Consider the following 22,565-nt stretch of genomic DNA (forward strand, 5'->3'; position numbering starts at 1 on the left):
CTTGTTAAAGCAGGCAGGGGAGAGACTATTATCCCCATTTATAAATCAAGAAATAGGTTCAGGGAGTATAAGTGCCTTGTCTAAGACTGCATGCTTATAATAAATGGGTGGAGCAGGAATTATAACTTAGACATTCAACTATACCATGCAGTATTAAAAGGAAGTAAAAGTCTGGAGGATTACCTTTAGTGTGTCACATGAATTTGGCGTTGTCCTTTTAGACTATTTTAACCAAGAATTGAGCCAAAGCTATGCTTGTGAAAGATGCGGTTGTCACAAAGTTGAGAGGAATAGATAAAATGATAAATAATAAGTTTAAAAGTTAACATTTTATCCAACTTCAAAACTGGGTCAAAGCTAAGATGAAATTAATAGCGCAAAAAGGGAGAGGGAAATGACTAAGCAGTTAGTGATTGAAAAAATATCTTTGCTACAATACAGATGAGGGCTGACATTTTCATTAACAGTGATTTAGTCAATCATTCTCAAAGGTGGGAGAGGGAAAGAAAGAAGGCAGTTACCTCCCATAAAGGGGAGGTATGCCAGCTCCCCTAACTTGAGAATCACTAATATGAAGGTTTTAGTTGAACAAAAACTGAACTTAAACTGAGCTTAAAAAAAAAAAACCTTTAAAAAAACTGTTCCTATTTCATAAAGTAATAGTTTCACTACACACTGTATTCATCAGATAGTATCTACACTAAAGGGTAGATCCCGACCTCATGTTCTGCCTGCTTCGGTCTCCCAAAGTGCTGGGATTACAGGCGAGCCACTATGCCCGGCCATCACTAGCTTTTAAAATTATTTCCTTGGGCTGGGTACGGTGGCTCACATCTATAATCCCAGCACTTTAGAGGACGGGGCAGGTCAGGAGTTCGAGACCAGCCTGGCTAACATGTGGAAACCCTGTCTCTACTAAAAATGCAAAAATTAGCTGGGCGTTGTAATCCCAGCTCCTCCCGTCTCAAAAAAAAAAAAAAAAAAGTCCTTGACAATCACATACAAAAGAACTTCAAGTTAGTTAAATATTTAACAACTGCAACTCTTTGTGGGCACTGGTGGATAATTCTAGATAGAAAAGGGAGAATTCTTTTGCTAGATAATATCCACATTCCACTTATTAGCAAAGGCCTGGTCAGTTTATACCACCCCAGTTTTGTATACTTTAGGAGCCAAATCTCTGCCAACATGTCTCCCTGGTGTCAACAAAAACCTTTACCTCCTTCATTAGTCTACTGAATGTATTAAAGACTTCACCTCTTGGCCTTGACTCATACTCTCCTTGGAAGTTGTGCCTTTCTCTCCATCTTGGTCTGTCTAAATCCTTCCCATCTTTTTAAGGTTGGGTTCTTCCAACCCAACCTTAAAAAGTGTTCAAAGTATATTTGAATGCTTAGCATAGCACCTAAAATACAACTGCTATTGACAATTAATTCTATAGATACTAGTCTGCCTCCAAAGACTCAAGCTTTTTTGGGAGGGAAACTGCCTTGCTTTCCTCTTCTATACATTACAGGATCTAGCAAATTAAATTACATATAGCAGGCAATGAGTAAATGTTTACAAAATCCCTTCTGAATAAAAAGATGTAAAGGAAATGTTCTCAGTTTTAAAGATTATTATGAGGTACTACGGCCAAATGGAAAGATATAGGCTCTGGATTGGACAGACCTGGTTTTGAATTTCAGTCACTTAAAAATCTCTTTGAACCACATCCTCTCCCTAAAGTGGGATAGTAAGTACTCCTTAAAAATTGTTGTGAATTGTTACAGCTCTTTTAGAATTTGTGTAGCAGGTTTTCTGGTTTTCACCGGAAACCAACTTACCCATATTAAATTTTAAAAAATTGTTGTGAAGATTAAATGAGATAATATATGGTCAAATCTTTAGCAGAATACTTAAAATATAATAGGAGAGGCTCAATAAATGTCAGCTACTGCTATCTTAACTGGTCACAGCAGGGTAACTGTTACTTTACAAACTGAGCAAACCCTTCAAATTACTATCAAATTACTACTTCGAAGAAAATAATCTTCTTTTTCTAGAAATCCTTTGGGTCCTAGCCACTTTATATTCTCTATCATTACCATCATAATAATCCCCACCAATAACTACAAACAGTAGCAACTTTTTATTGACCAAAAAAGCTTTATGAAAATGTCCGTTCCAATTTCCCTTTAAAGTAATAACACATATTTCAAAGTTTTTAAAGTTTTCCAAATAGGGTATACTTAAAGAAAGTATAATAGTAGTAAATTGTGCCTCTGTAAATATTTATTGTACTTGTTTTTACTCTAACCCATTCAAGAGTTCAAGAATAAATATTCGAGAATATTCAAAGTATTCAAGAATAAATAGTTGCATTTATTTTCCTGAAAGAGATATATACAGGACGTTATTCTTATCCTGGTAAGCTCTGCTTGCATAGAATTCAATGCTATTTCCTAAGGGAGTTTTTCCCATTTGAAGATCTTTCGGATGTTGCATCAAACTGAAAAGCTTCTGTATGGCAAAGGAGAAAATTAACAGTATAAGGAGACAACTAAGTGATTGGGAGGAAATACTTGCAAACCATACATCTGATAAAGGGCTAATACCGAAAATATATAAGGAACTCAAAACAACTCAATAGCAAGAAAACAAATAACCCAATTTTAAGATGGGCAAAGGGTGTGAAGAGACATTTCTCAAAGAGATACAAATGGGCAACTGATATATGAAAAAATGCTCAACATCTCTAATCAGGGAAATGCAAATTAAAACCACAATGAGATATCACCCCATGCCTGTTAGAATGGCTATTATCAAAAAGACAAATGATAACAAGTCTTGGGCCAGGATAAGGAGAAAAAGGAACCCTTCTGTTGGTGGGAATGTAAATTAGTATAGCCATTTTGGAAAATACTAATAGCATGGAAATTCCACAATATACCAAAATTACCATATGATTCAGAAATTCACTTCTGGATAGATAGCCAAAGGAACTAAAATTGGTATGTCAGAGAGATATCTGCACCCCCATGTTCATTTCAGCAATGGTCACAATAATCAAGATACAAAAGTAACCTAAGTATCAATCAACTCAACAGATGAATGGATAAAGAAAATGTGTTATATACACACAATGGAATACTACACAGCCTTTAAAAAGAAGGTAGTTCTGTCTTTCGCAACAACAAGGATGGACCTGAAAGATATTATGCTAAGTGAAATAAGCCAGACACAGAAAGATGAATACTTCATGATCTCACTACAAGATATGTGGAATCTAAAAAAGTCTATCTCAGAGAAACAGAGAATAGAATGGTGGTTACCAGAGGCTGACAGGTCAGGGAAGGGATGGGGAAAGGAAAGACATCAAAGATAGCAATCAGAGGGTACAAAGTTACAGTGAGACTGGAAGAATAAGTTATAGTGCTCTACTGCACTGCATGGTGACCACAGTTAGTAATAATGATAATGATAATGATACAATACTGGTTTCACTAAATAAAAGTTACTGTTATCTGTGTTTCTTAAAATTCCAAATAAGCTAAATATTATTTTCCCAGTTTAGACCTGGAGATAACATAGAATGCACTTAGAAATAAAATTGTAGATGTATATAGTTTATTTTATCATTATCAAGCAAGAGGTTAAGACTTGAAAAGCATAAAGATATGTCTTAAATCAGGATCAACATTATAAAAAATAGATGCTGGCACTTCCAAATAATTTGCCTCACATTCACTCTTTCAAAAGTCATTTTAATAGTCTTTAGAAATTGTTTTCTCTATTAGTAGCCAATTTTGAGTTTTATTAGACACAAGTAGGTAGTGAAGTCAGGCAAGTTAGTTTTAAGTACAGCAATTTCACTTTAAAACATTCTACAAACTCTAGGGAATAACTGCTTTTCTGGTATGTCTTAAACACTTCACTATTTACTAAAACAATTATGTACATCTCACATACACATGGAGTGGCAAACTTTAGGCTTCTCTCTAAGGCCTCTTTTGATCTAGGATTTGACACCCCACCCCACCTCCGTGCCCACATCCCCGTCTTTGGTCTGTCTAGCCCAGTTTTAGCAAGAATCTGCCCACCCTTGATATCTGATCAAGTTCTTCATCCCCTACCTTTGATGTATAAGTCTTTGAACTGCCTTCAGCATGAATCCCCCTACCCTCATGGTCTCCTCTTAATAATTTTCTCCCCAACTCTGCTTATCGGCTATACGTAAATACCCAGCTGTCTTTAATGTATTAGGAGTTGAGCCTGATTTTTCTCCCCTACTGTAATAGCCTTTTTTTTTTTTTTTTTTTTTTTGGTTTGTTTTTGAGATGGAGTCTTGCTCTGTCATCCAGGATGGAGTGCAGTGGCGTGATCTCAGCTCACTGCAACCTCCACCTCCTGGGTTCAAGCAATTCTCCTGCCTCAGCCTCCCAAATAGCTGGGATTATTACACCACACACTGCCAATTTTTGTATTTTTAGTAGAGATGGGGTTTCACCATGTTGGCCAGGCTGGTCTCAAACTCCTGACCTCTGGTGATCCGCTCGCCTTGACTTCCCAAAGTGCTGGGATTACGGGCATGAGCCACCACACCTGGCCATAATAGTTCTGAACAGTCTTCTTTACTGTTTTAACACGCATTAGAATGACTTTTACTTTAACTGGGAGTCACTGTATTTCATATCACTCAGTAGTGTTTAAAACTGACATATTTAAGCATAACATTTACAACATACAGAAGAGAAAATTAAAATGAGTGAAAACATCCCATAAGCAACTTGTTTAGGAGCTTAAATGTGCTTAAAAAAAAATACCCACAAGGTTAAAAAATTAGGAAAAAGCCTCTTTGAACCTATTCTGGTCCACAGGTTGCCCAAGAATAAATAAAATAAAATAAATTAGGGAAAAATGACCACCCCAAGTATCTTGAGATTCATGTGTTAGTGAGCAATGATGCAGATGTCAAGTTCGAAAGGGTAAAGTTCGGCAGTTAGAACCCATGCTAGATGGAAAAAGCAGCAGTGGGAAACAAGAACGATTTTGCCTTTAAGATCTGGTATGTATCTGGCATGTTACAGCATTCTAATTTAAAGTATATCTTTTTACCAATTTTTTTTTTTTTCTCAAAATCACTGGAAGTCAGATACAGTTTCACACGCCAGCTTTACTGCTAAATTGCTTGGGTCTTAGTTTCTTCATTTGTGATTATAAAACCTACTCATATCTAGGACTGTTTTAAGAACCCATGAGGTAACATGAGACAGACTCCCATACAGCAGATACTTAATTTTTTTCCCTAAGCAAATACCTAGACATCACTGAACTCTGAGTTATGTTGTCTTCTAAAAAGTTCAGCTCTTTGTGTTTAACAATTTGTTCACTCACTCAAAACAAACCACAAAACAATTCATTTGGTCTCAGGCACTGAGGTGAATACTAAAGATAAAGACAAAGAGTAGGGCTGTCAAAGAAGTAAGCCAACAAATTATCTTTTGCCTTAAATCAGTGGTTCTGGACCTTGGCTACACATTAGAATCGCCTGGGAAGATTTAAATATACTGATATATGGGTTCTGCCTGCAGAAGTTCTGATGTAATAGGCTGGGGTAGGGCTTGGGCATCAGTTTAAAAGCTTCCTCAGGTGATTCTAACATGCTGTCAGGGTTGACAGCCACTACCTTAAGGTAATATAAAGTGCAAATCATCCTAGTAGATACAAACAACATAAGACGAACATAACATACAGTAAGCACCTTAGCTTTCCAATCTCTGTATACTTTACCACTGTTAATAAAACAATTTATACAAGCCATAGCCCTCAGTAAAGATGTGCCCAACATTTAAAAATAACTATAATTCAGGCTAGGCACAGTGAGCTCATGCCTGTAATCCCAGCACTTTGGGAGGCCAAGGTAGGAGGATCGCTTGAGCCCAGGAGTTTGAGACCGGCGTGGGCACACAATGATGTCTCGTCTCAAAAAATAAAAAATCCGGTCAGATGCGGTGGCTCACGTCTGTAATCCCAGCACTTTGGGAGGCCGAGGCAGGTGTATCATGAGGTCAGAAGTTCAAGGTCAGCCTGGCCAAGATGGTGAAACCCTGTCTCTACTAAAAATGCAACAAATCAGTCAGGTGCGGTGGTAGGCGCTTGTAATCCCAGCTACTCGGGAAGCTGAGACAGGAGAATCGCTTGAACCCAGGGGGCAGAGGTTGCAGTGAGCCGAGATGGCACCACTGCACTCCAGCCTGGGCGACAGAGTGAGACTCTGTCTCTAAAAAAATAAAAATAAATACAAATAAAAAATTAAAAAATTAAAAATAATTAGCCAGGGCCGAGTGCAGTGGCTCATGCCTATAATCCCAGGAGTTTGAGACCAGTCTGGGCAATATAGTGAGACTGTCTCTACAAAAAAAATTTAAAAATTAGTTGCGTGCTTGCAGTCCCAGCTACTCAGGAGGCAGGCTGAGGTGGGAGAATCACTTGAGCCCAGGAGGCAGAGGTTGCAGCAAGCCAAAATCCCACCACTGACCTCTAGTCTTGGTGACAGAGTGAGACCCTGTCCCAAAAATAAAATAAAAAATTAAAAACAACTCTAAGTCACAGCAGCAAAACTGCCAAAGCAGTAGTACAGATAACATAAGGCACAGAACTTAAGAGTAAGTAGTTGGATATTGAGCTGGGTTGGTGAAAGACAACTATAAAGAAAAGGAGAAGCTGGGCTCTGCAAAGTACTTTAGGTAGGGTGGAAGGGAGGAAAGGGAGGGCACTATGAGTGAAGGAATAAGAAGAACAAAAAAGGTAGTGGAAAAACACTCTCTTGTTTGGTGAACAGAAGATTTGGAGATAATAAAAGAGAAGGATGAAGTAAGATAAGTCAGATAGCAGTAATGATGGTAATATCAAATCTGGTTTTATTCTGTACATCATAGGCAATGGTCACTTGCTAAAGCTTTCTGAGGACAAAGCTCCATTAATAAAAAAACTATCAGTAATACAGAAGTACTGCAGTCCTCAATATGGTCTCACAAAACTTGGAAATCAGACTGCCCTATGAGAGTTAACAATGAAATCAAGACAGATGCTATCCAAGCAAGAGTTATGCATTCAACAAATATCAGAAGACCCACTATGTTTTAGGCAATGGTGACTCACTAGCATACTGTCCTCATGGAGTTTACATTCCAGTGGGTAAAGACAACAGCAAAGAGTAAATACGTAAAATACGAGCTAGCAAGTGATAAATGCTATGGAGAAAAAACAAGGCAAAGAAAAGGGACATGAAATGTTAGGATTTGGAACTGGACAGAACAACCAGAGAAAGCTTCACTAAGGAGGTGACTTCTGGTTAAGTATCTGAAGTGAGGGATACAGAAGGAAGAGAACTTCAGAGAAAAGAATGCAAAGATTCTTCAGTGAGAATATGTGATTGGAACAAAGACCAGAAGAAGAACATGTAGAAGATAAAGTCAGAGATAAATGGCAAAGAGGTAACATCCCAGAACATAGGGACTTAGAAGAAGATGGGAAGCCACTGGAGGGCTTTGAGCAGAAAAGTGACATGTTCTAACCTACATTGTAACCAGATCACTCTGGATGCTTCATTGAGGACAGACTGCTGGGGAGGAGCAACAGCAGAAGCAGGGACACCAGAAAAAATAGTATTTTAATAATCTAGAGGTCACAATGGCTTCTTCCAGAGTGGTTAGAATAAGGGTGTGGGAAGAAATAGTCAAATTCTGGGTTTATTTTAAAGACAGAGCCTACAGGATTTGCCAGTGGACTACATGTGGATTGTGAGAGAAATAGCAGTCAAAGATAACATTAATGTTTTTGACCTGAGCAACTAAAGAATGGAAGTGTCATTAACTAAGGGGAGCAGACTGTAGAAGCTGCAGCATGCAAAATTTTGACACATAACCAGTCCTGAAAAACTCTCCTGCTAGTAATGTGACAACAAATGAACTTATCTAGAGGAAAAATGTCCACTGCTGTTATACAAAGACCTGACTTGGTTTTGGTGTTGGGTACATATGCCTATTATGAAAGAAAATGCCATCAGTAGTTTGGACTATCAAGTTAACTTCCTTTGTTCTAATTCTATGTTCCGTTAAAACATTCTAACTTGATTTCCCATGTTCCTGACCTATCTGAAAAAAAGAACTTAGTTCCTTCTATATGTATTAAATTGTTATTCCAGTTTTATACATTAGTTTCATAAGCCTAGCTAAAATGAGTTTATCCCTGAGAGAGACTTGGGTTTAGCATCTTGATCAATCAAGCTTCTGAGCTAAATAAGCAGAGGACTAAGATTTGAATCACAGTAAGTTCGCTAAGATAATGGTTCTCAAGTATTCCAATAATTATTGGGAGGCTTATTACAAATAATTCCTGACCACTGGTTCCAAAAAATTCTGATTCGGTATACCTAGGATGGAACTCAGAAATCTGTTTTTGAAGGAAACACAGATTCTGCCGTAGGCAAGGATGTTCTAAGATACTGTCATACTGTAAAGTTTCTCCTTGGCCTCGTTACGGGCGGGGACTTTAATGATCTTTAAATTTCTAGAGCCATGTTTTTCAACATGCATTTAATAACACAGCATAAATACTAGAATTCTTCATGGTATACTTAAGTTCAAAGAGCACTAAGCAACTTTTTTTTTTTTTTTTTTGAGACAGAGTTTTGCTCTTGTTGCCCAGGCTGGAGTGCAATGGCACGATCTCGGCTCACTGCAACATCTGCCTCTCAGGTTCAAGCTATTCTCCTGCCTCAGCCTACTGAGTAGCTGGGATTACAGGCATGTGCCATCACACCGGGCTAATTTTGTATTTTTAGCAGAGACGGGGGTTTCTCCATGTTGGTCAGGTTGGTCTTGAACTCCTGGTCTCAAGTGATCCGTCCACCTCAGCCTCCCAAAGTGCTGGGATTACAGGCGTGAGCCACCACACCTGGCCCTTCCTTTTTTTTTTTTTTTTGAGTCAGCGTCTCGCACTGTCGCCCAGCCCAGGATGGAGTGCAATGGCCTGATCTCAGCTCAATGCAACCTCCTAATCTCAGGTTCAAGTGATTCTCCCAAGTAGCTGGGACTACAGGCGTGTGCCACCATGCCGGGCTAATTTTTGTATTTTCTGTAGAGATGGGGTTTCACTATATTGCTCAGGCTGGTCTTGAACTCCTGGGTTCAAGCAATGGACCTGCCTCGGCCTCCCAAAGTGCTGGGATTACAAGTGTGAACCACTGCACTTGGCCATTCAGCAACAATTATAATGCAGTCAGGACCAGAGAACACCAATGTTTCAGTGTCTATAAAGGCATCCAGGTTACTACATGATTAACTTGATTGCTGTTGAGGACTATGTCATTATTTCATCAAAACTGCTTACTATCTTACTATCTACTAAAAGGAATCAAAACGGGTAAGAGCATAGGCTCTGACAGTAGACAACAGCATTGTATCCACACTGCCATTTACTAGTTCTGGACACCTGGTCATATATTTTAACCTCAAATGTGCCTGTGTCTCAGTTTACTCTACTATAAAATGGGCGTAAGTATCTGTCCTATAACGATGTTGTGAGATAAATACATAGTTAATATATAAAGTAGTTACCACAAAATAAGCACTTAAATGTTATCCAGATGTAAAACAAAGAATCCACAAGGTAAAATTCTCTCACCACCTTCCTTTGGTACAGTCTGCCATTATGCTGTTTTCTTGTTTAAACAGTATGTTATACCATGACCTACACTCAACAGAGTTCGATCAGTGTTCCATTTCACCGACACTGCCTTAACAATCTGTATGTGAAGTTGTACCAAAGATTAATTTTACACACTGCTCAAAATTTCATAATACATTATAGCTGTGAAGAATTTATGATAAACCAGGAAGGATGAAGAAAGAAAGGAGAGGCCTGAGGCAGAGAGATAATTAAACATGTTGTTAAAAATAATTCAAGCATAAAAAAAGGTCCTGAATGAAAATAATGGTACAAGGAATGTTGATAGGTTAGAGATATTATTAAGTGAAAAGTGTGTTTGTATATGCATAGAATTAGAAAAGATACAAGAGGAATTGGTAATATTGGCTACTTGTCAGGGAAACTGGGTGGGTGGAAGACAGGGGCAGGAGGGGACTTTTTACTCATGCCCTTTCCCATCATTTTAATTTTTTTTTTGGAAGAGCCAGGGATTTCACTATGTTGCTCAGGCTAGTCTCAAACTTCTGGGCTCAAGTGATCGTCCCGGCTTAGCCTCCCAAAGTATTGTGATTACAGGTGTGACCCACCACACAGAGCAAATTTCAATTTTAAGCCTGTTATTATAGTTCCTATATACCTACAATTTTTAAATTAATGGAAATGGCTTTCAGGACGAGGATCACCAAGGCAGCCACCTTGGCTAGGCTTGGGCTCTCATCTGTCAAGCAGGTTCAGGTTCAATTCCACCCCTTTGAGAAGTGGAGTTGATGAGGATCTTCCTCTAGGTGATGAATAACTAGAAGGTCCACTCCACCAATCTCAACTGCTCAGATACTGTGGACATGAGGTGGACATGCAGCATGATGACTCTGAGCCCTGTGTGGACATGCTGTTCAGAGATGCTGTGTGGACCTCGCCTCATCTCACCACTCTGGAAATGCTCACTGCCTTTGCCTCCCACATTGTGGCCAGAGATGTGGCAAGGAGCCAAGAACGTGCTGGTACTGGGCAATGACAGTGCCAAAAAGACCAACAAGCTGATTTCAGACTGGACTAGAACACTTATCTAAAAAGAGCTTTACTTAATTCAAATCACTATCTGGAGGGCTACAGAGGAAGGCCCTCTAAATGCTTGGCAAGACCAAGATATCATAATTAGGAAGCTTTCTTATGGGAATGGGAGGCTGAAAGCCCTGTGACCACAATGTTTCTGGGTCAAGGCAAGATTAGGGGGGTGTCTGGATGAACCTGAATTTATTTTACTTTCTTATGTCAATCACTGCTTACCCCTTCCAGTATGACTTCTCCCACTGCTCACTCGAGGTACCTCTCACTCTTATTTACCAAATCCAGTTGGAAAGAATACTGTCAGAGTGAGTGCTGTTTTCTCTGTCCTCATCTTTCTATCTCAGTAGCATCTGTCACTCTTAATTCATTCATGCCTTGGAAACTTTTTCTCTCTTCGGTCCTTTTTCTTTAAAACACACATCAGGTGTGTGTTTTAATCTGCTCGCTAAAGGAGAGTACTTCCAGCTGGTGAAGGAAATACTTTCATTAGGGGCTTTGCAAGGCTCCAGTGTATATATACACACCATCATTTTGGTAACCATAAGGCTTTGCAGTTTATGGGATCTATTAGGAAGATGCTCCTAGAGGGGTCAAATGTTCCCAGCAGTGGCATAGCAGAGCACCAATGATGTCAGTAGATGCTCAGATACAAGGAATGCACAGAGGCACCCAAACTGTGGACGTACTCTTGACCACAAGAAACACCTAGAGACTAACAGAAACAATTGTGGGGGAAGGGTTGTTTTATAGGAGATGAAGGGGTGTGAACTGGGGAGATATGAGAATTAATGAAGTTGTTTTCTCTTTCATATCAATAGGCGGTGCCTACACTGTGTGCTTGGCACTATGATAGGCACTAGATAAAGACACATGCTTTCAGTCATCAAACAACTCAGTCTTCTTATCAGGGCAAATGTAGGAAAGCAGACAATGAATAGAACCTTTTGGAACATTTTAGTGTTTCAATTTTTAAAATAGAGATTTTTCATTAGAGTTTGAAATAGTTAATTAAATTTTCTTGGGCTGGTTTGATCCAATTCCCCCCTACTTCTCTATTTTAGATGGAAATTAAGGCCCACCCATAGAGGTTAAGTGATGTTTCCAAAATCAGTCACAAGGTGACTAGAAGCACGACAGGGAAAGGCCAAATCTAACACTCACAATCACTCTTTTCCATTACATCATAATACCTCCCCCGCCCCCTTTTTTTTTCAGATGGAGTTTTGCTCTGTTGCCCAGGCTAGAATGCAATGGCATGATCTCGGCTCACTGCAACCTCCGCCTCCGGGGTTCAAGCTATTCTCCTGCCTCAGCCTCCTGAGTAGCTGGCGTGCCACCATGCCCGGCTAATTTTGTATTTTTAGTAGAGACGGGGTTTCACCATGTTGGTCAGGCTGGTCTCGAACTCCTGACCTCAGATGATCCGACAGCCTTGGCCTCCCAAAGTTTGGGATTACAAACGTGAGCCATCACCCCCGACCCATACTACCTCGTTTATAATCCATTAGATGGAAGCCTCTACTCTAGTTTTTCATTCATAGCTATATGGAAAAGAACAGTATAGTGAAAAAAGCATGGCTACACAATCAGAAAAACCTGGGATCTGAATTTTCTGACAAATTTACACTACTTTGTTTAGCATTAAGCCTAGTCATAATAAAACAGCCAAGTGTTCTGGAAGAAATTATGATAAATCAATACTACTAACAAAAGACTGGACATGTGAGTTTACACTTGCTTATTAGGCTTTATGTTCCTGTCCTAGGATTTCTTTTTCTTTTCTTTTTTTGAGACGGAGTTTCACTCTTGTTGCTCAGGTTGGAGTGCAATAGCGCCATCTCGGCTCACCGCAACCTCCGCTTCCCAGGTTCCAGCAATTCTCCTGCCTCAGCCTCCCGAGTAGCTGGGATTACAGGCATGCGCGACTGTGCCCAGCTAATTTTTGTATTTTTAGTAAAGACGGGGTTTCTCCATGTTGGTCAGGCTGGTCTCGAACTCCCGATCTTAGGTGATGCGCCCACCTTGGCCTCCCAGAGTGTTGGGATTACAGGCGTGAGCCACCGAGCCCAGCCTGTCCTAGGATTTCTTAACAGATTATATGAATACCTCTCAGCAAAGCTAACTGAAAAGTGAAGATGGAAGAATGACAGTTTTAATATTAATTGATGACTCGTTAGAAAGCAGCCACACCAAACAATCTTTAGGGCTTGCTTTATCCTACAATGGTAACTAGCAAATTATGGAGGTAATACATAATCAAGGATCCAGTTTAAAAGTATAAATATTTGGTGGGTACAGTGGCTCACGCCTGTAATCTCAGCACTTTGGGAGGCCGAGGAGGGCGGATAATGAGGTCAGGAGTTTGAGACCAGCCTGGCCAACATACTGAAACCCTGTTTCTACTAAAAATACAAAAAATTAGCTGGGTGTGGTAGCAGGTGCCTGTAATCCCAGCTACTTGGGAGGCTGAGGCAGCAGAATCGTTTGAACCCGGGAGGTGGAGGTTGCAGTGAGCCGAGATCGTGCCATTGCACTCCAACCTGCTGGGAGACAGTGCGAGACTCTGTTTAAAAAAAAAGTATAAATATTTTTCATATGCTCTAACAGAGCCTTCATATTTCATCTCTTTACAGCATTTTCTACAGCTCTACTAAATAATTCTGATAAACTTGATTCTCAAAAATGCCTTAAAACCACTACCGTTGTCTAAACTGAAAGCATGTAGTTTTTCTTAATACTGAAAACGTCACCTTATTACTGAAAGCATTAGTCTAAACTGAAAGCATAACTTCTCAATTACCATACTTTTGAAATTGTACACAAATATTCTTCTAGTTAGGCTAAAGGGAAAAAATATGCTAATCACACTTTTTTCCAGAAAATTATCTTTGCTTTTATGTTTTACAAATGTTGAATGAAATAAAAAAAACAGACAATGAAAAGAACCCAAAGAAGTAATTCATCTCATATTTCAGGCTTCCTAATTATGGTATCTTTGTCTTGCTAAGCATGTAACTAAAGAGCTCAGGTTCATTCTCAGAAACTGTGAACTCAAAGCTACAACTAAAACGTTTATTTCTAAAAGTTACTACACTTTCAACTTCCTGTTTTATTTAGATAGCTCATCATGACCATTTCAGGTAACAAAACCCAACTTCCTTTTTACAAAGTGATTAAAAAAACTTCAGCAGTTATGAGAACAGATGATTTTACTAGCTTTTACATACATATTTATAAGGAAATTAGAGTCCATTCATTATCACCAAATTTTCTAAAGGTTTACTGCCTTTAGAAAATGTAACCAAGATAAAAAGCAATATTGAAATATATTTGGCAACAAAAAAAACTATGCTAGAAGACGAAACTGGTCACAGATCTGCTATTAAAAAAACCAAGACTGGCCGGGCGCAGTGGCTCACGCCTGTTATCCCAGCACTTTGGGAAGCCAAGGCGGGCAGATCACGAGGTCAGGAGTTGGAGACCAGCCTGGCCAACATAGTGAAACCCTGTCTCTACTAACAATACAAAAAAATTAGCCAGGCGTGGTGACAGGCGCCTGTAATCCTAGCTACTCGAGAGGCTGAGGCAGGAGAATCGCTGGAACCAGAGAGGCAGAGGTTGCAGCGATCGCACCACTGCACATCACCCGGGGTGACAGAGCGAAACTCCAACTCAAAACAAAACAAAACAAAAAAAACCCAACACGTTAATGTTATTAAAACACTGCCAGTATTTAAAGACATCTTAATTGGCATTTTAAAAAATATACTTTCCCAAGTTTAATTAAAGGCATTCTAACCTGGTATCGAAGACAAAAATCCAACAACACTGGTCAATGTGTATCATGTAGGCACAATAAACTTAAAAGTTTATTATTTAAATTATTTGTGGAATTTTGACCGGGCGCGGTGGCTTACGCCTGTAAACCCAGCACTTAAGTGGCGGAGGCGGATGGACTTGAGCCCAAGAGTTTGAGACCTGCCTGGGCAACAAGACGAAATTCAGTCTCTACAAGAAATACAAAAATTAGCTTGACGTGTTGGCGGGTGCCTGTAATCCCAGCTACTTGGGAAGCTGAGGCAGGAGAATCATTTGAACTCGGGAGGCGGAAGTTGCAGTGAGCCCAGCGAGACTCCGTTTCAAAAAAAAAAAAAAAAAATTTGTTTAGTTGTAACAGGATTTGTATTATAACAGGATTTTTGCTTAATTTTATTTGAATAGTAACTATTTGCCTTAGAACAATTTATTATAGATTGATTTCCAGCATAAGCTCATATATGTCTTTGTTTTTGTCCTAAATCTTATGTATGAAGATCAGTTTCCAAATAAGAGAAAATCTAATGCTGTTGTTCAATGGCTTGTTAAGCATTTCAAAATGGCATGCCATATGTAGGTATGATGTATCAAGTTATTCGGTGCAGAGGACTTATGGATCATAACAGTCCCCTCCCCATCCCAACTTCTTATTTAAAAAAACACCCTGGTAGATTTACAGAGCACTCAAGGGGACACATTTTCCAATAGCCACAGCAGGAGACAAATGTCATAATTCTTGTAAGTAAGTTGTCTCGTGAGGTCATTCTAAGTTCCACGTGCCCTAAAATCATGTACTTACTGAAAAGCCTGACAAAACTGTTATGAAACTGTGCAAATGTCAGAAGAAAAGTTATTCCACCTTAGAATGTGCTCTTGTATTTAAAACGCTTTTCAAGAAATAAGTATACAAACTGCACACTGACAAATTCAGCTAATCAAAGACTCCACAGTGGAGCACCAGAGAAGGCAGGACGCTTTGTCAAGTCTTGAACGTGTTAACATGCAGTTTATTATCTGTTACAGAAAATCTTTCTTGAGGTTAAGAAAATCCATCAGTTATTCTACATTTGTTAACAAGAAACAAAATTTTCAAAAATTATCGTTAAAAGGGTGTGTCTACAGGGAAAGACTAGTGCTCAAATTGTGAAGCACATGCCCTGAGGCTCACAGATTTATTATAGCGAATCAGACAGGCGACAGTACTTGAGAAAAGTACTGCATGTGTAGTGAGGTGGACAACATTTGGGACCTCTCCTTGTCGAGGAGTCGTGACAGCAAAATCACTTCCTGAGGAAGGAGGAGCAAAAAGGAAGAGGCCATCCTGACCAGGAAGTGACTCGCCCTAAACTAACCCCAATTATATCTACAAATGGGGGGATGGGGGTTAGCACCAACTGCTAAAGGCGGTAAAATAACTGCTTTTTGATATGTAGCAACATAACCACCACCCACTCTCAAAATTACAGGAAAAAAGTCCACAGTCACGATCTAATAAAGGAAACGTCTGTTCCCTCGCAGGGAGGCCCCTGGGCTGTGCCTCAGGCCTGAGAGAAAAGGAGAGTCGAGGAACGAGGAACTGGGGCCACCGTGAGGCAGAGGAAAGCCCCGTAAGAGGGAAGCGTCCCGACTGCGGAGAGCGTATGTCAGCATTGACAAAGAAGCTTCTTTTTCCTGGGGACACTGCGAGGCTCCCAACGCAGCCGGGCCGAGCCCCAGTTCCCTGTCGGGGGAGGAGGTAAGAGAGAGAGGCGGACCCCTTACCTTCTCCTCATCCGACACACGATCATCGAAGTCGGCCATCTTGGGCTGTTCTGGCCCAGCCCGGCTGTGGGCGCTAGGCAGGCCGGGAAGAAAGCCGAGTGATGGAATCACCGCGGGGGCCGTCGGAAGGACCCGCCCGGAAACGCCGACCAAGAGGGCGCCATGTCAGTTATGCGCGGGAGTGACGTCTACTAGTGCCAGCGCCCGCGCCCGCGCCCCAGGAAGTAGGCTTTGCCTTCGGTGATTTAAAGTCTAATATCTTTCCCAATGAGTTACACTCATTTCCCATCCATCTAATGGGTGCTGGCAGCGTGTTTCGATTATTCTTGGCTCCTGGCCTCCATCCGACCAAGTCGCTCTTGCAGTTTTTCTGGTACCCGTTATCTCCACGACAGCCGAATCCAAAGCTCTAAGAGCTGCTCGGCCGCTGGAACGATCGGTGGCTTTTCCAACCCCGGGGGGCGGGGGTGTGAAAGGTGACCCTCATTTCGTTTGGAAGCGGTAATACTTCACTTTGGGGTCACATCTTAGTCCAATTCCTCCAGAACAGGCGCTGCTGTCCGCCCCTTCCCTGCCCCACAAAGGAATAGGTATCCTCAATCTTGAGACACGCTCCTCCACCTTCGAAATCTTCTCGGTCCGGGTTCCCCAGGACTCAGCCTTCAGAGAGGCCAACTTCAGGTCCGCCACTATCCCAGGATTCCCGACTCCCGGTTTCCTGTCCTTCTCCCCTCCCAGCTCCTGGCTCCTGCGATAGCGGCAAGATGGCGGACGGTGGCGGCTCGGGTGAAGCCGCGGCTGCTAGAGCGTCTCCTGCACCTGTCCCCGGCCTAAACCCGACGTTGGGCTGGAGGGAGCGACTGCGAGCCGGGCTGGCGGGGACTGGGGTCTCGGTGTGGTTAGTGGCGGGGCTGGGGCTGCTTTACGCTCTGAGGATCCCTTTGAGGCTGTGTGAGAATTTGGCAGCGGGTGAGAGGACCAGACCTCCTGGGGCAGGGCGGGGGGCCAGGAGAGATGTCGGGGGCAAGAGCCAAAGGGCAAGAGATTCTCGGTAGTCCTAGAGGGCCTCTGAGGAGTCGATGATGAGCGATCAAGTGGGTTCTTTTTCTTTTGGACTGCAACCTTGCAATTGATTGTCAAGCCTGCTGCCTCTACCGGCTCCTCCCTAGAACTCTTAAGGTCCGTCCTTTCTCTTATGTCCTCGTTTTTCCGTGGAAAAGCCACCTGACAAGCTATAAGCTTCAGGTATTAGGACAGAAGGGTGCATTCTCAGATTAGGATACGTAATTTATATTGGCTCCCCCGCCTCTGGTAGGATCCCATAAAGTCACTGCTTTGAGTGTCTCGCCGCCCAGCTGAGAGAACTCATATCCAGGCAACAAAGATGAGCACATCTGTAATTTAAAGATTTCAGAGAAAGAAAATGGCATGATTTTAATTGACGATTCTCTTGTTTTAAAATAGTTCTGTTAAGAAATAGTTGTCGTGATATTTTTGTCTGTTCTTTTAGGCTTATCTTGAGTAATGTAGTACAGGAAGTGAGAGAGCGCCACAAACAACTGTCGGTTTGCTAGTTCTTTCGACATCTGTAGAACACTTGCTATGTAGTCTGTGCTGAAAATACTAACACATGTAAGAAGTGATGATCCTGATGGATTCTCATATACTGTACTATTCTTTAGTTGTAGACGGGATAAAGTGTTTAGGGCCCAGATCCCCTTACCATGTGATTATATTTCACTCAAGCTCTGAGCAGCAACCTCAGAACAAGAAAGAAGTATTTCTGTTATATGATTCAGTACAGTGGTTGATTTTTCTGTAGCAGAAGGTAGCGAATGTCCCCTTTCCTGTTCAGAGATAACATGAAAGACTGTGAGGTAAAGTTCGGAAATATTTTGGCTTTTTTGGAGGATAAGGTATCAAGTTCAAATATAACTAGCACACTAAAATAAGCTAAACTGAAGAGCTAACTTGGCATCTCTGTAACAGGTGAATGAAGTGCTTAACGGCGGTTTCTATGCACAGTGTTACTGATTGACTTGTCATTTATTTATTTATTTATTTATTTTTGAGACGGAGTCTCGCTCTGTCGCCCAGACTGGAGTGCAGTGGTGCGATCTCGGCTCACTGCAAGGTCCGCTTCCCGGGTTCATGCCATTCTCCTGCCTCAGCCTCTCAAGTAGCTGGGATTACAGGCGGCCGCCACCTCGCCTGGCTGATTTGTGTGTGTGTGTGTTTTTAGTAGAGATGGGGTTTCACCGTGTTAGCCAGAATGGTCTCCATCTCCTGACCTCGTGATCCGCCTGCCTCGGCCTCCCAATGTGGTGGGATTACAGGCGTGAGCCACCACGCCCGGCCGACTTGTCATTTATTTTTCTACATGTTAACCATATACATTTAGATGAGAATAGTTGATTACTGTAGATTTTGCTTTTTTACTTTTTCTTTTTTATTTTTTGTGAGACAGAGTCTCCCTCTGTCACCCACGCTGGAGTGCAGTGGCAAGATCACTGCAGCCTTGAACTCTTTTGCTCAAGCGATCTTCTGGCCTCAGCCTTCCAAGTAGCTGGAACTACAGGCGTGCACCACCATGACCAGCTGAGTTTTAAATTTTGCATAGAGACTGGGTCTATTTTATTTGCCTAGGCTGGTCTTGAACTCCTGGCTACCAGCGATCCTCCTGCCTTAGCTTCCCAAAACTATAAGATTATGGGAGTGAGCCATCCTACCTGGCCAGATTTTTATTTCTTTCTAAAACCCACCGTACTTATGAGATAATTATTTGAAGTGAACAATCTGCTCCAGGATTTCAGTAAGTCAGGGAGATTTCTGTTTGTTGCTTTTCTCTTTGAGCCATTTTGCCTCTCTAGCTGATATGCCAAATACATACACTGTTTCCTTCCCTCTAATTTGAGACAGTGGTTTTGTATCCTACCAAAATAATTATGGAGTCGTTTTGAACCTCCTTTGTAAAAGCATGTTTGTTTATCTTCTTATTCTTACAGACTTGCAAACGTTCTTGTCTAAATTATGACTTATAAGTGCTTTAGTTTTATTCTTTAAAGCAAGCTGAATTACCTCATTTTGATTTGTTGCAAATAGTTATAAGCCATTATGTATATTATGTATACAAATTAAAACTTTTTCAAGTGAATTTCACACTAGATATTAATACGACTTAAGTCCCATCACTCATAAAGATACTCGCATATTTGTAACCTAAGTACATTAAATTTGCATTTTTTAAAACTTTGATTCTTGTTCTTTTGACAGTGACTGTATTTTTAAATTCATTGACACCCAAATTCTATGTGGCACTTACAGGGACATCTTCATTGATATCAGGACTAATATTTGTAAGTAGTTTCCATTTCCTTCCTTCATGTTTTGGTATTTATCTAAAGATTTTTTTTTTTTTTTCCTTTTTTGAGACGGAGTCTTGCTCCGTCGCCCAGGCTAGAGTACGGTGGCATGATCTTGGCTCATGCAACCTCCACCTCCCAGGTTCAACTAATTCTCCTGTCTCAGCCTCCCGAGTAGCTGGGATTACAGGTGCCGGCTACCATGCTCAGATAATTTTTGTATTTTTAGTAGAGACAGTGTTTCACCACATTGGTCAGGCTGGTCTCGAACTCCTGACCTCAGGTGATCCGCCTGACTTGGCCTCTGAAAGTGCTGGGATTACAGGCATCAGGCACCACCCTGGCCTAAAGATCCTTTATATGGTTATAATATTTATAAATTATTATTACCTATGGATCAGCATTTCTAAAATGTATTCAGCATTTGAAAAGATTACCTATTCAAACAAGTTTGGGGAACACTGCATCTCCCAATCTACTTTTAGAGATTGACAGTATTTATTTACATATTAAAGGCTTATTGTAAACTGTAGTCAGGGAGGGCTTGGGGTGTACTGGAAATTAAATGCCTGCAGAGCCCAAGTTGGTAACAAAAATGAGTGAAATGGATAGAGTTTAATAATTAAATTCTTATTTCTTTGAGGACTGGGTAGCCTGGACAGTGCATGCCCCTTCTAAAAGAGGCTAAGGCCGGGCGCGGTGGCTCAAGCCCGTAATCCCAGCACTTCGGGAGGCCAAGGCGGGTGGATCACCTGAGGTCGGGAGTTCGAGACCAGCCCAACCAACATGGAGAAACCCCGTCTCTACTAAAAATGCAAAAAATTAGCCAGGGTGGTGGCGCATGCCTGTAATCCCAGCTACTCAGGAGGCTGAGGCAGGAGGATCGCTTGAACCCAGGAGACGGAGGTTGCATTGAGCCAAGATTGCACCATTGCACTCCAGCCTGGGCAACAAAAGTGAAACTCCGTCTCAAAAAAAATGAAAAATAAAAAAATTAAAGAGGCTAAAACTAATTGTTGCCATATAGACTTGCAACTAGTATTACCAGGTTTTTCAATTTTTCAAATGATTTAAAGAGAACCCAGATAGACCGGGCGTGGTGGCTCATGCCTATAATCCCAGCACTTTGGAAGCCTGAAGCAGGCAGATCACTTGAGGCCAGGAGTTCATGAACAGCCTGGCCAACATGGTGAAACTCCATCTACTAAAATATAAAAAGTAACAGTATCGTGGTGCGTGCCTGTAGTCCCAGCTACTTGGGAGGCTGAGGCATAAGAATCTCTTGAACTCGGGAAGTGGAGGTTGCAGTGAACCAAGATCTTGCCACTGCACTCCAACCTGGATGACAGAGAGAAACCCTGTCTCAAAAATGAATGAATAAATAAATAAATAGAACCTGGATATACAGTTTTTATATAAAATTTGCCCATTAAAAAAAAAATTGAGATGGAGTCTCACTACATTGCCCAGGCCAGAGTGCAGTCACTATTCATAGGCACCATTATAACACACTGTGGCCTTAACTCCTGGGCTCAAGCCGTCCTCCCATCCCAGCCTCCCTACTAGCTGGGATTACATGCATGTGCCACCATGTCTGACTACAGTATTTTAAATTGGCAACACTGGGAAGACTAAAATTATGTGTCATAAATTCAACCTATAGGTTTTTCAAGCCCATTTCCTCATCTGTTAACTGAGGTTAATAACAGCATGAACTTTATAGGATTATGAAGACTAAATCAGATAATGTTGTAAGTTTATAACATGGTAGCTGGTTCAGAGTGTACACTTAATGAATTTTGGCTATTATTATTCTGAGAATTCTCACAGTTAAGAAACCTGTTTGACCTGACATAGGGGTTCATGCCTATAATTCTAGCACTTTGGGAGACCGAGGTGGGCTGATGGAGTTCAAGACCAGCCTGGGAAACATGGCAAAATCAAAAAAATACAAAAATTAGCCATGTGTAGCATGCACCTATAGTCCCAGCTACTGGGGAGGCCAAGGTGGGAGGATCACTTGAACCCTGGAGGGAGAGGTTACAGTGAGCCAAGATGGTGCCGCTGCACTTTAACCTGGGTGACAGAACAAGACTGTGTTTCAAAAAACAAAAGCAAAAACAACAAAACTGTTCAGCTTTAATTCAACTTTTCCTTGAAGAAGATATTTTTAATTTAAGAAAATTAAAATATTTTTTATAATTCACATTAACATCCCTAGGATGTCATGTTTCCTAGTGTACACTTTGCAACAATACTGCTGCAGATAAAAATCTTAAGAAGTTTTATGCCATGCATAGCCAATAGATTTTTCTATTGTCTTTAAATTTTTATTTATTTTTTGTAGAGATGGAGTCTCACTGTGTTGTTCATGGTGGTCTCAGACCCCTGGGCACAAACGATCCACTCTCCTTGGCCTCCCAAAGTGCTAAGGTTCCAGGCATGAACCACCATGCCCAGCCTGTTCTTTTTTTTTTATCTCTAGGTGGTGCTCTCCAGCTGTAGTAGAAATAGCATTTGTATTGGATCTGTTTTTTTAAATAGGGACTAATACAGACCATTTTGTTAAAGTGAAATGCCATACAAGAACGAGATTTTTCTCTTGGCTTAAAAAATAGAAACTATTGAGGAATTCAGGATTAAAACTACATGTTAATATAAGCCTCATAATTTAACATAAACATATTTTAGCATATTTAGTCCATAGCATACAAAAGTCTAAGTAAAGATAATAAACTATCTTTAAGCCAGGCACAGTGGTTTACACCTGTAATCCCAACACTTTGGGCGGATGGAGTGGGAGAATCCCTTAATGCCAGAAGTTTGAGACCAGCCTGGGCAACAATAAGACTCTGTCTCTATTTA

The 22,565-nt window shown here is 41.0% G+C and overlaps 2 protein-coding genes and 1 non-coding gene across 54 annotated transcripts in view; 2 read left to right on the forward strand and 1 right to left on the reverse strand.

The window, feature by feature from the left end:
- The window catches only part of CAPZA1 (capping actin protein of muscle Z-line subunit alpha 1), a 49,004-nt gene extending 31,954 nt beyond the window's left edge, over nt 1-17,050 (reverse strand). For 2 of the 3 annotated variants that reach the window (XM_045385196.3, XM_005542336.5), the window contains exon 1: nt 16,339-17,050. In XM_045385196.3, coding sequence (XP_045241131.1) covers nt 16,339-16,377 — 39 coding nt within the window. In that variant the 5' untranslated portion in view covers nt 16,378-17,050. The remainder of the gene's footprint in view (nt 1-16,338) is intronic. The other variant, XM_065547747.2, reaches the window with a different exon arrangement.
- On the forward strand, nt 1,762-1,822 carry LOC123571046 (U7 small nuclear RNA). The gene has a single exon (XR_006695221.1). It is a non-coding gene; the product is annotated as a U7 small nuclear RNA (small nuclear RNA).
- Nucleotides 15,949-22,565, forward strand: part of ST7L (suppression of tumorigenicity 7 like) — a 99,105-nt gene continuing 92,488 nt past the window's right edge. For 13 of the 50 annotated variants that reach the window (XR_012416395.1, XR_012416351.1, XR_012416365.1 and 10 more), the window contains exons 1-2: nt 17,082-17,307; nt 19,612-19,694. Coding sequence is in view for 17 of the 50 variants with exons in the window: in XM_065547607.2 (XP_065403679.1) it covers nt 17,103-17,307; nt 19,612-19,694 (288 nt within the window). In the remaining 33 variants the exon portion in view is untranslated. Of the gene's footprint in view, nt 16,313-16,465; nt 17,020-17,081; nt 17,518-17,848; nt 17,971-18,411; nt 18,473-18,805; nt 19,151-19,611; nt 19,695-22,565 lie in introns of those variants that run through there. The other 37 variants (XR_012416380.1, XM_065547731.2, XM_073998670.1 and 34 more) reach the window with 17 other exon arrangements.

This window comes from Macaca fascicularis, chromosome 1 (assembly GCF_037993035.2).
Source record: "Macaca fascicularis isolate 582-1 chromosome 1, T2T-MFA8v1.1".
Classification (NCBI taxonomy): Eukaryota; Metazoa; Chordata; class Mammalia; order Primates; family Cercopithecidae; genus Macaca; species Macaca fascicularis.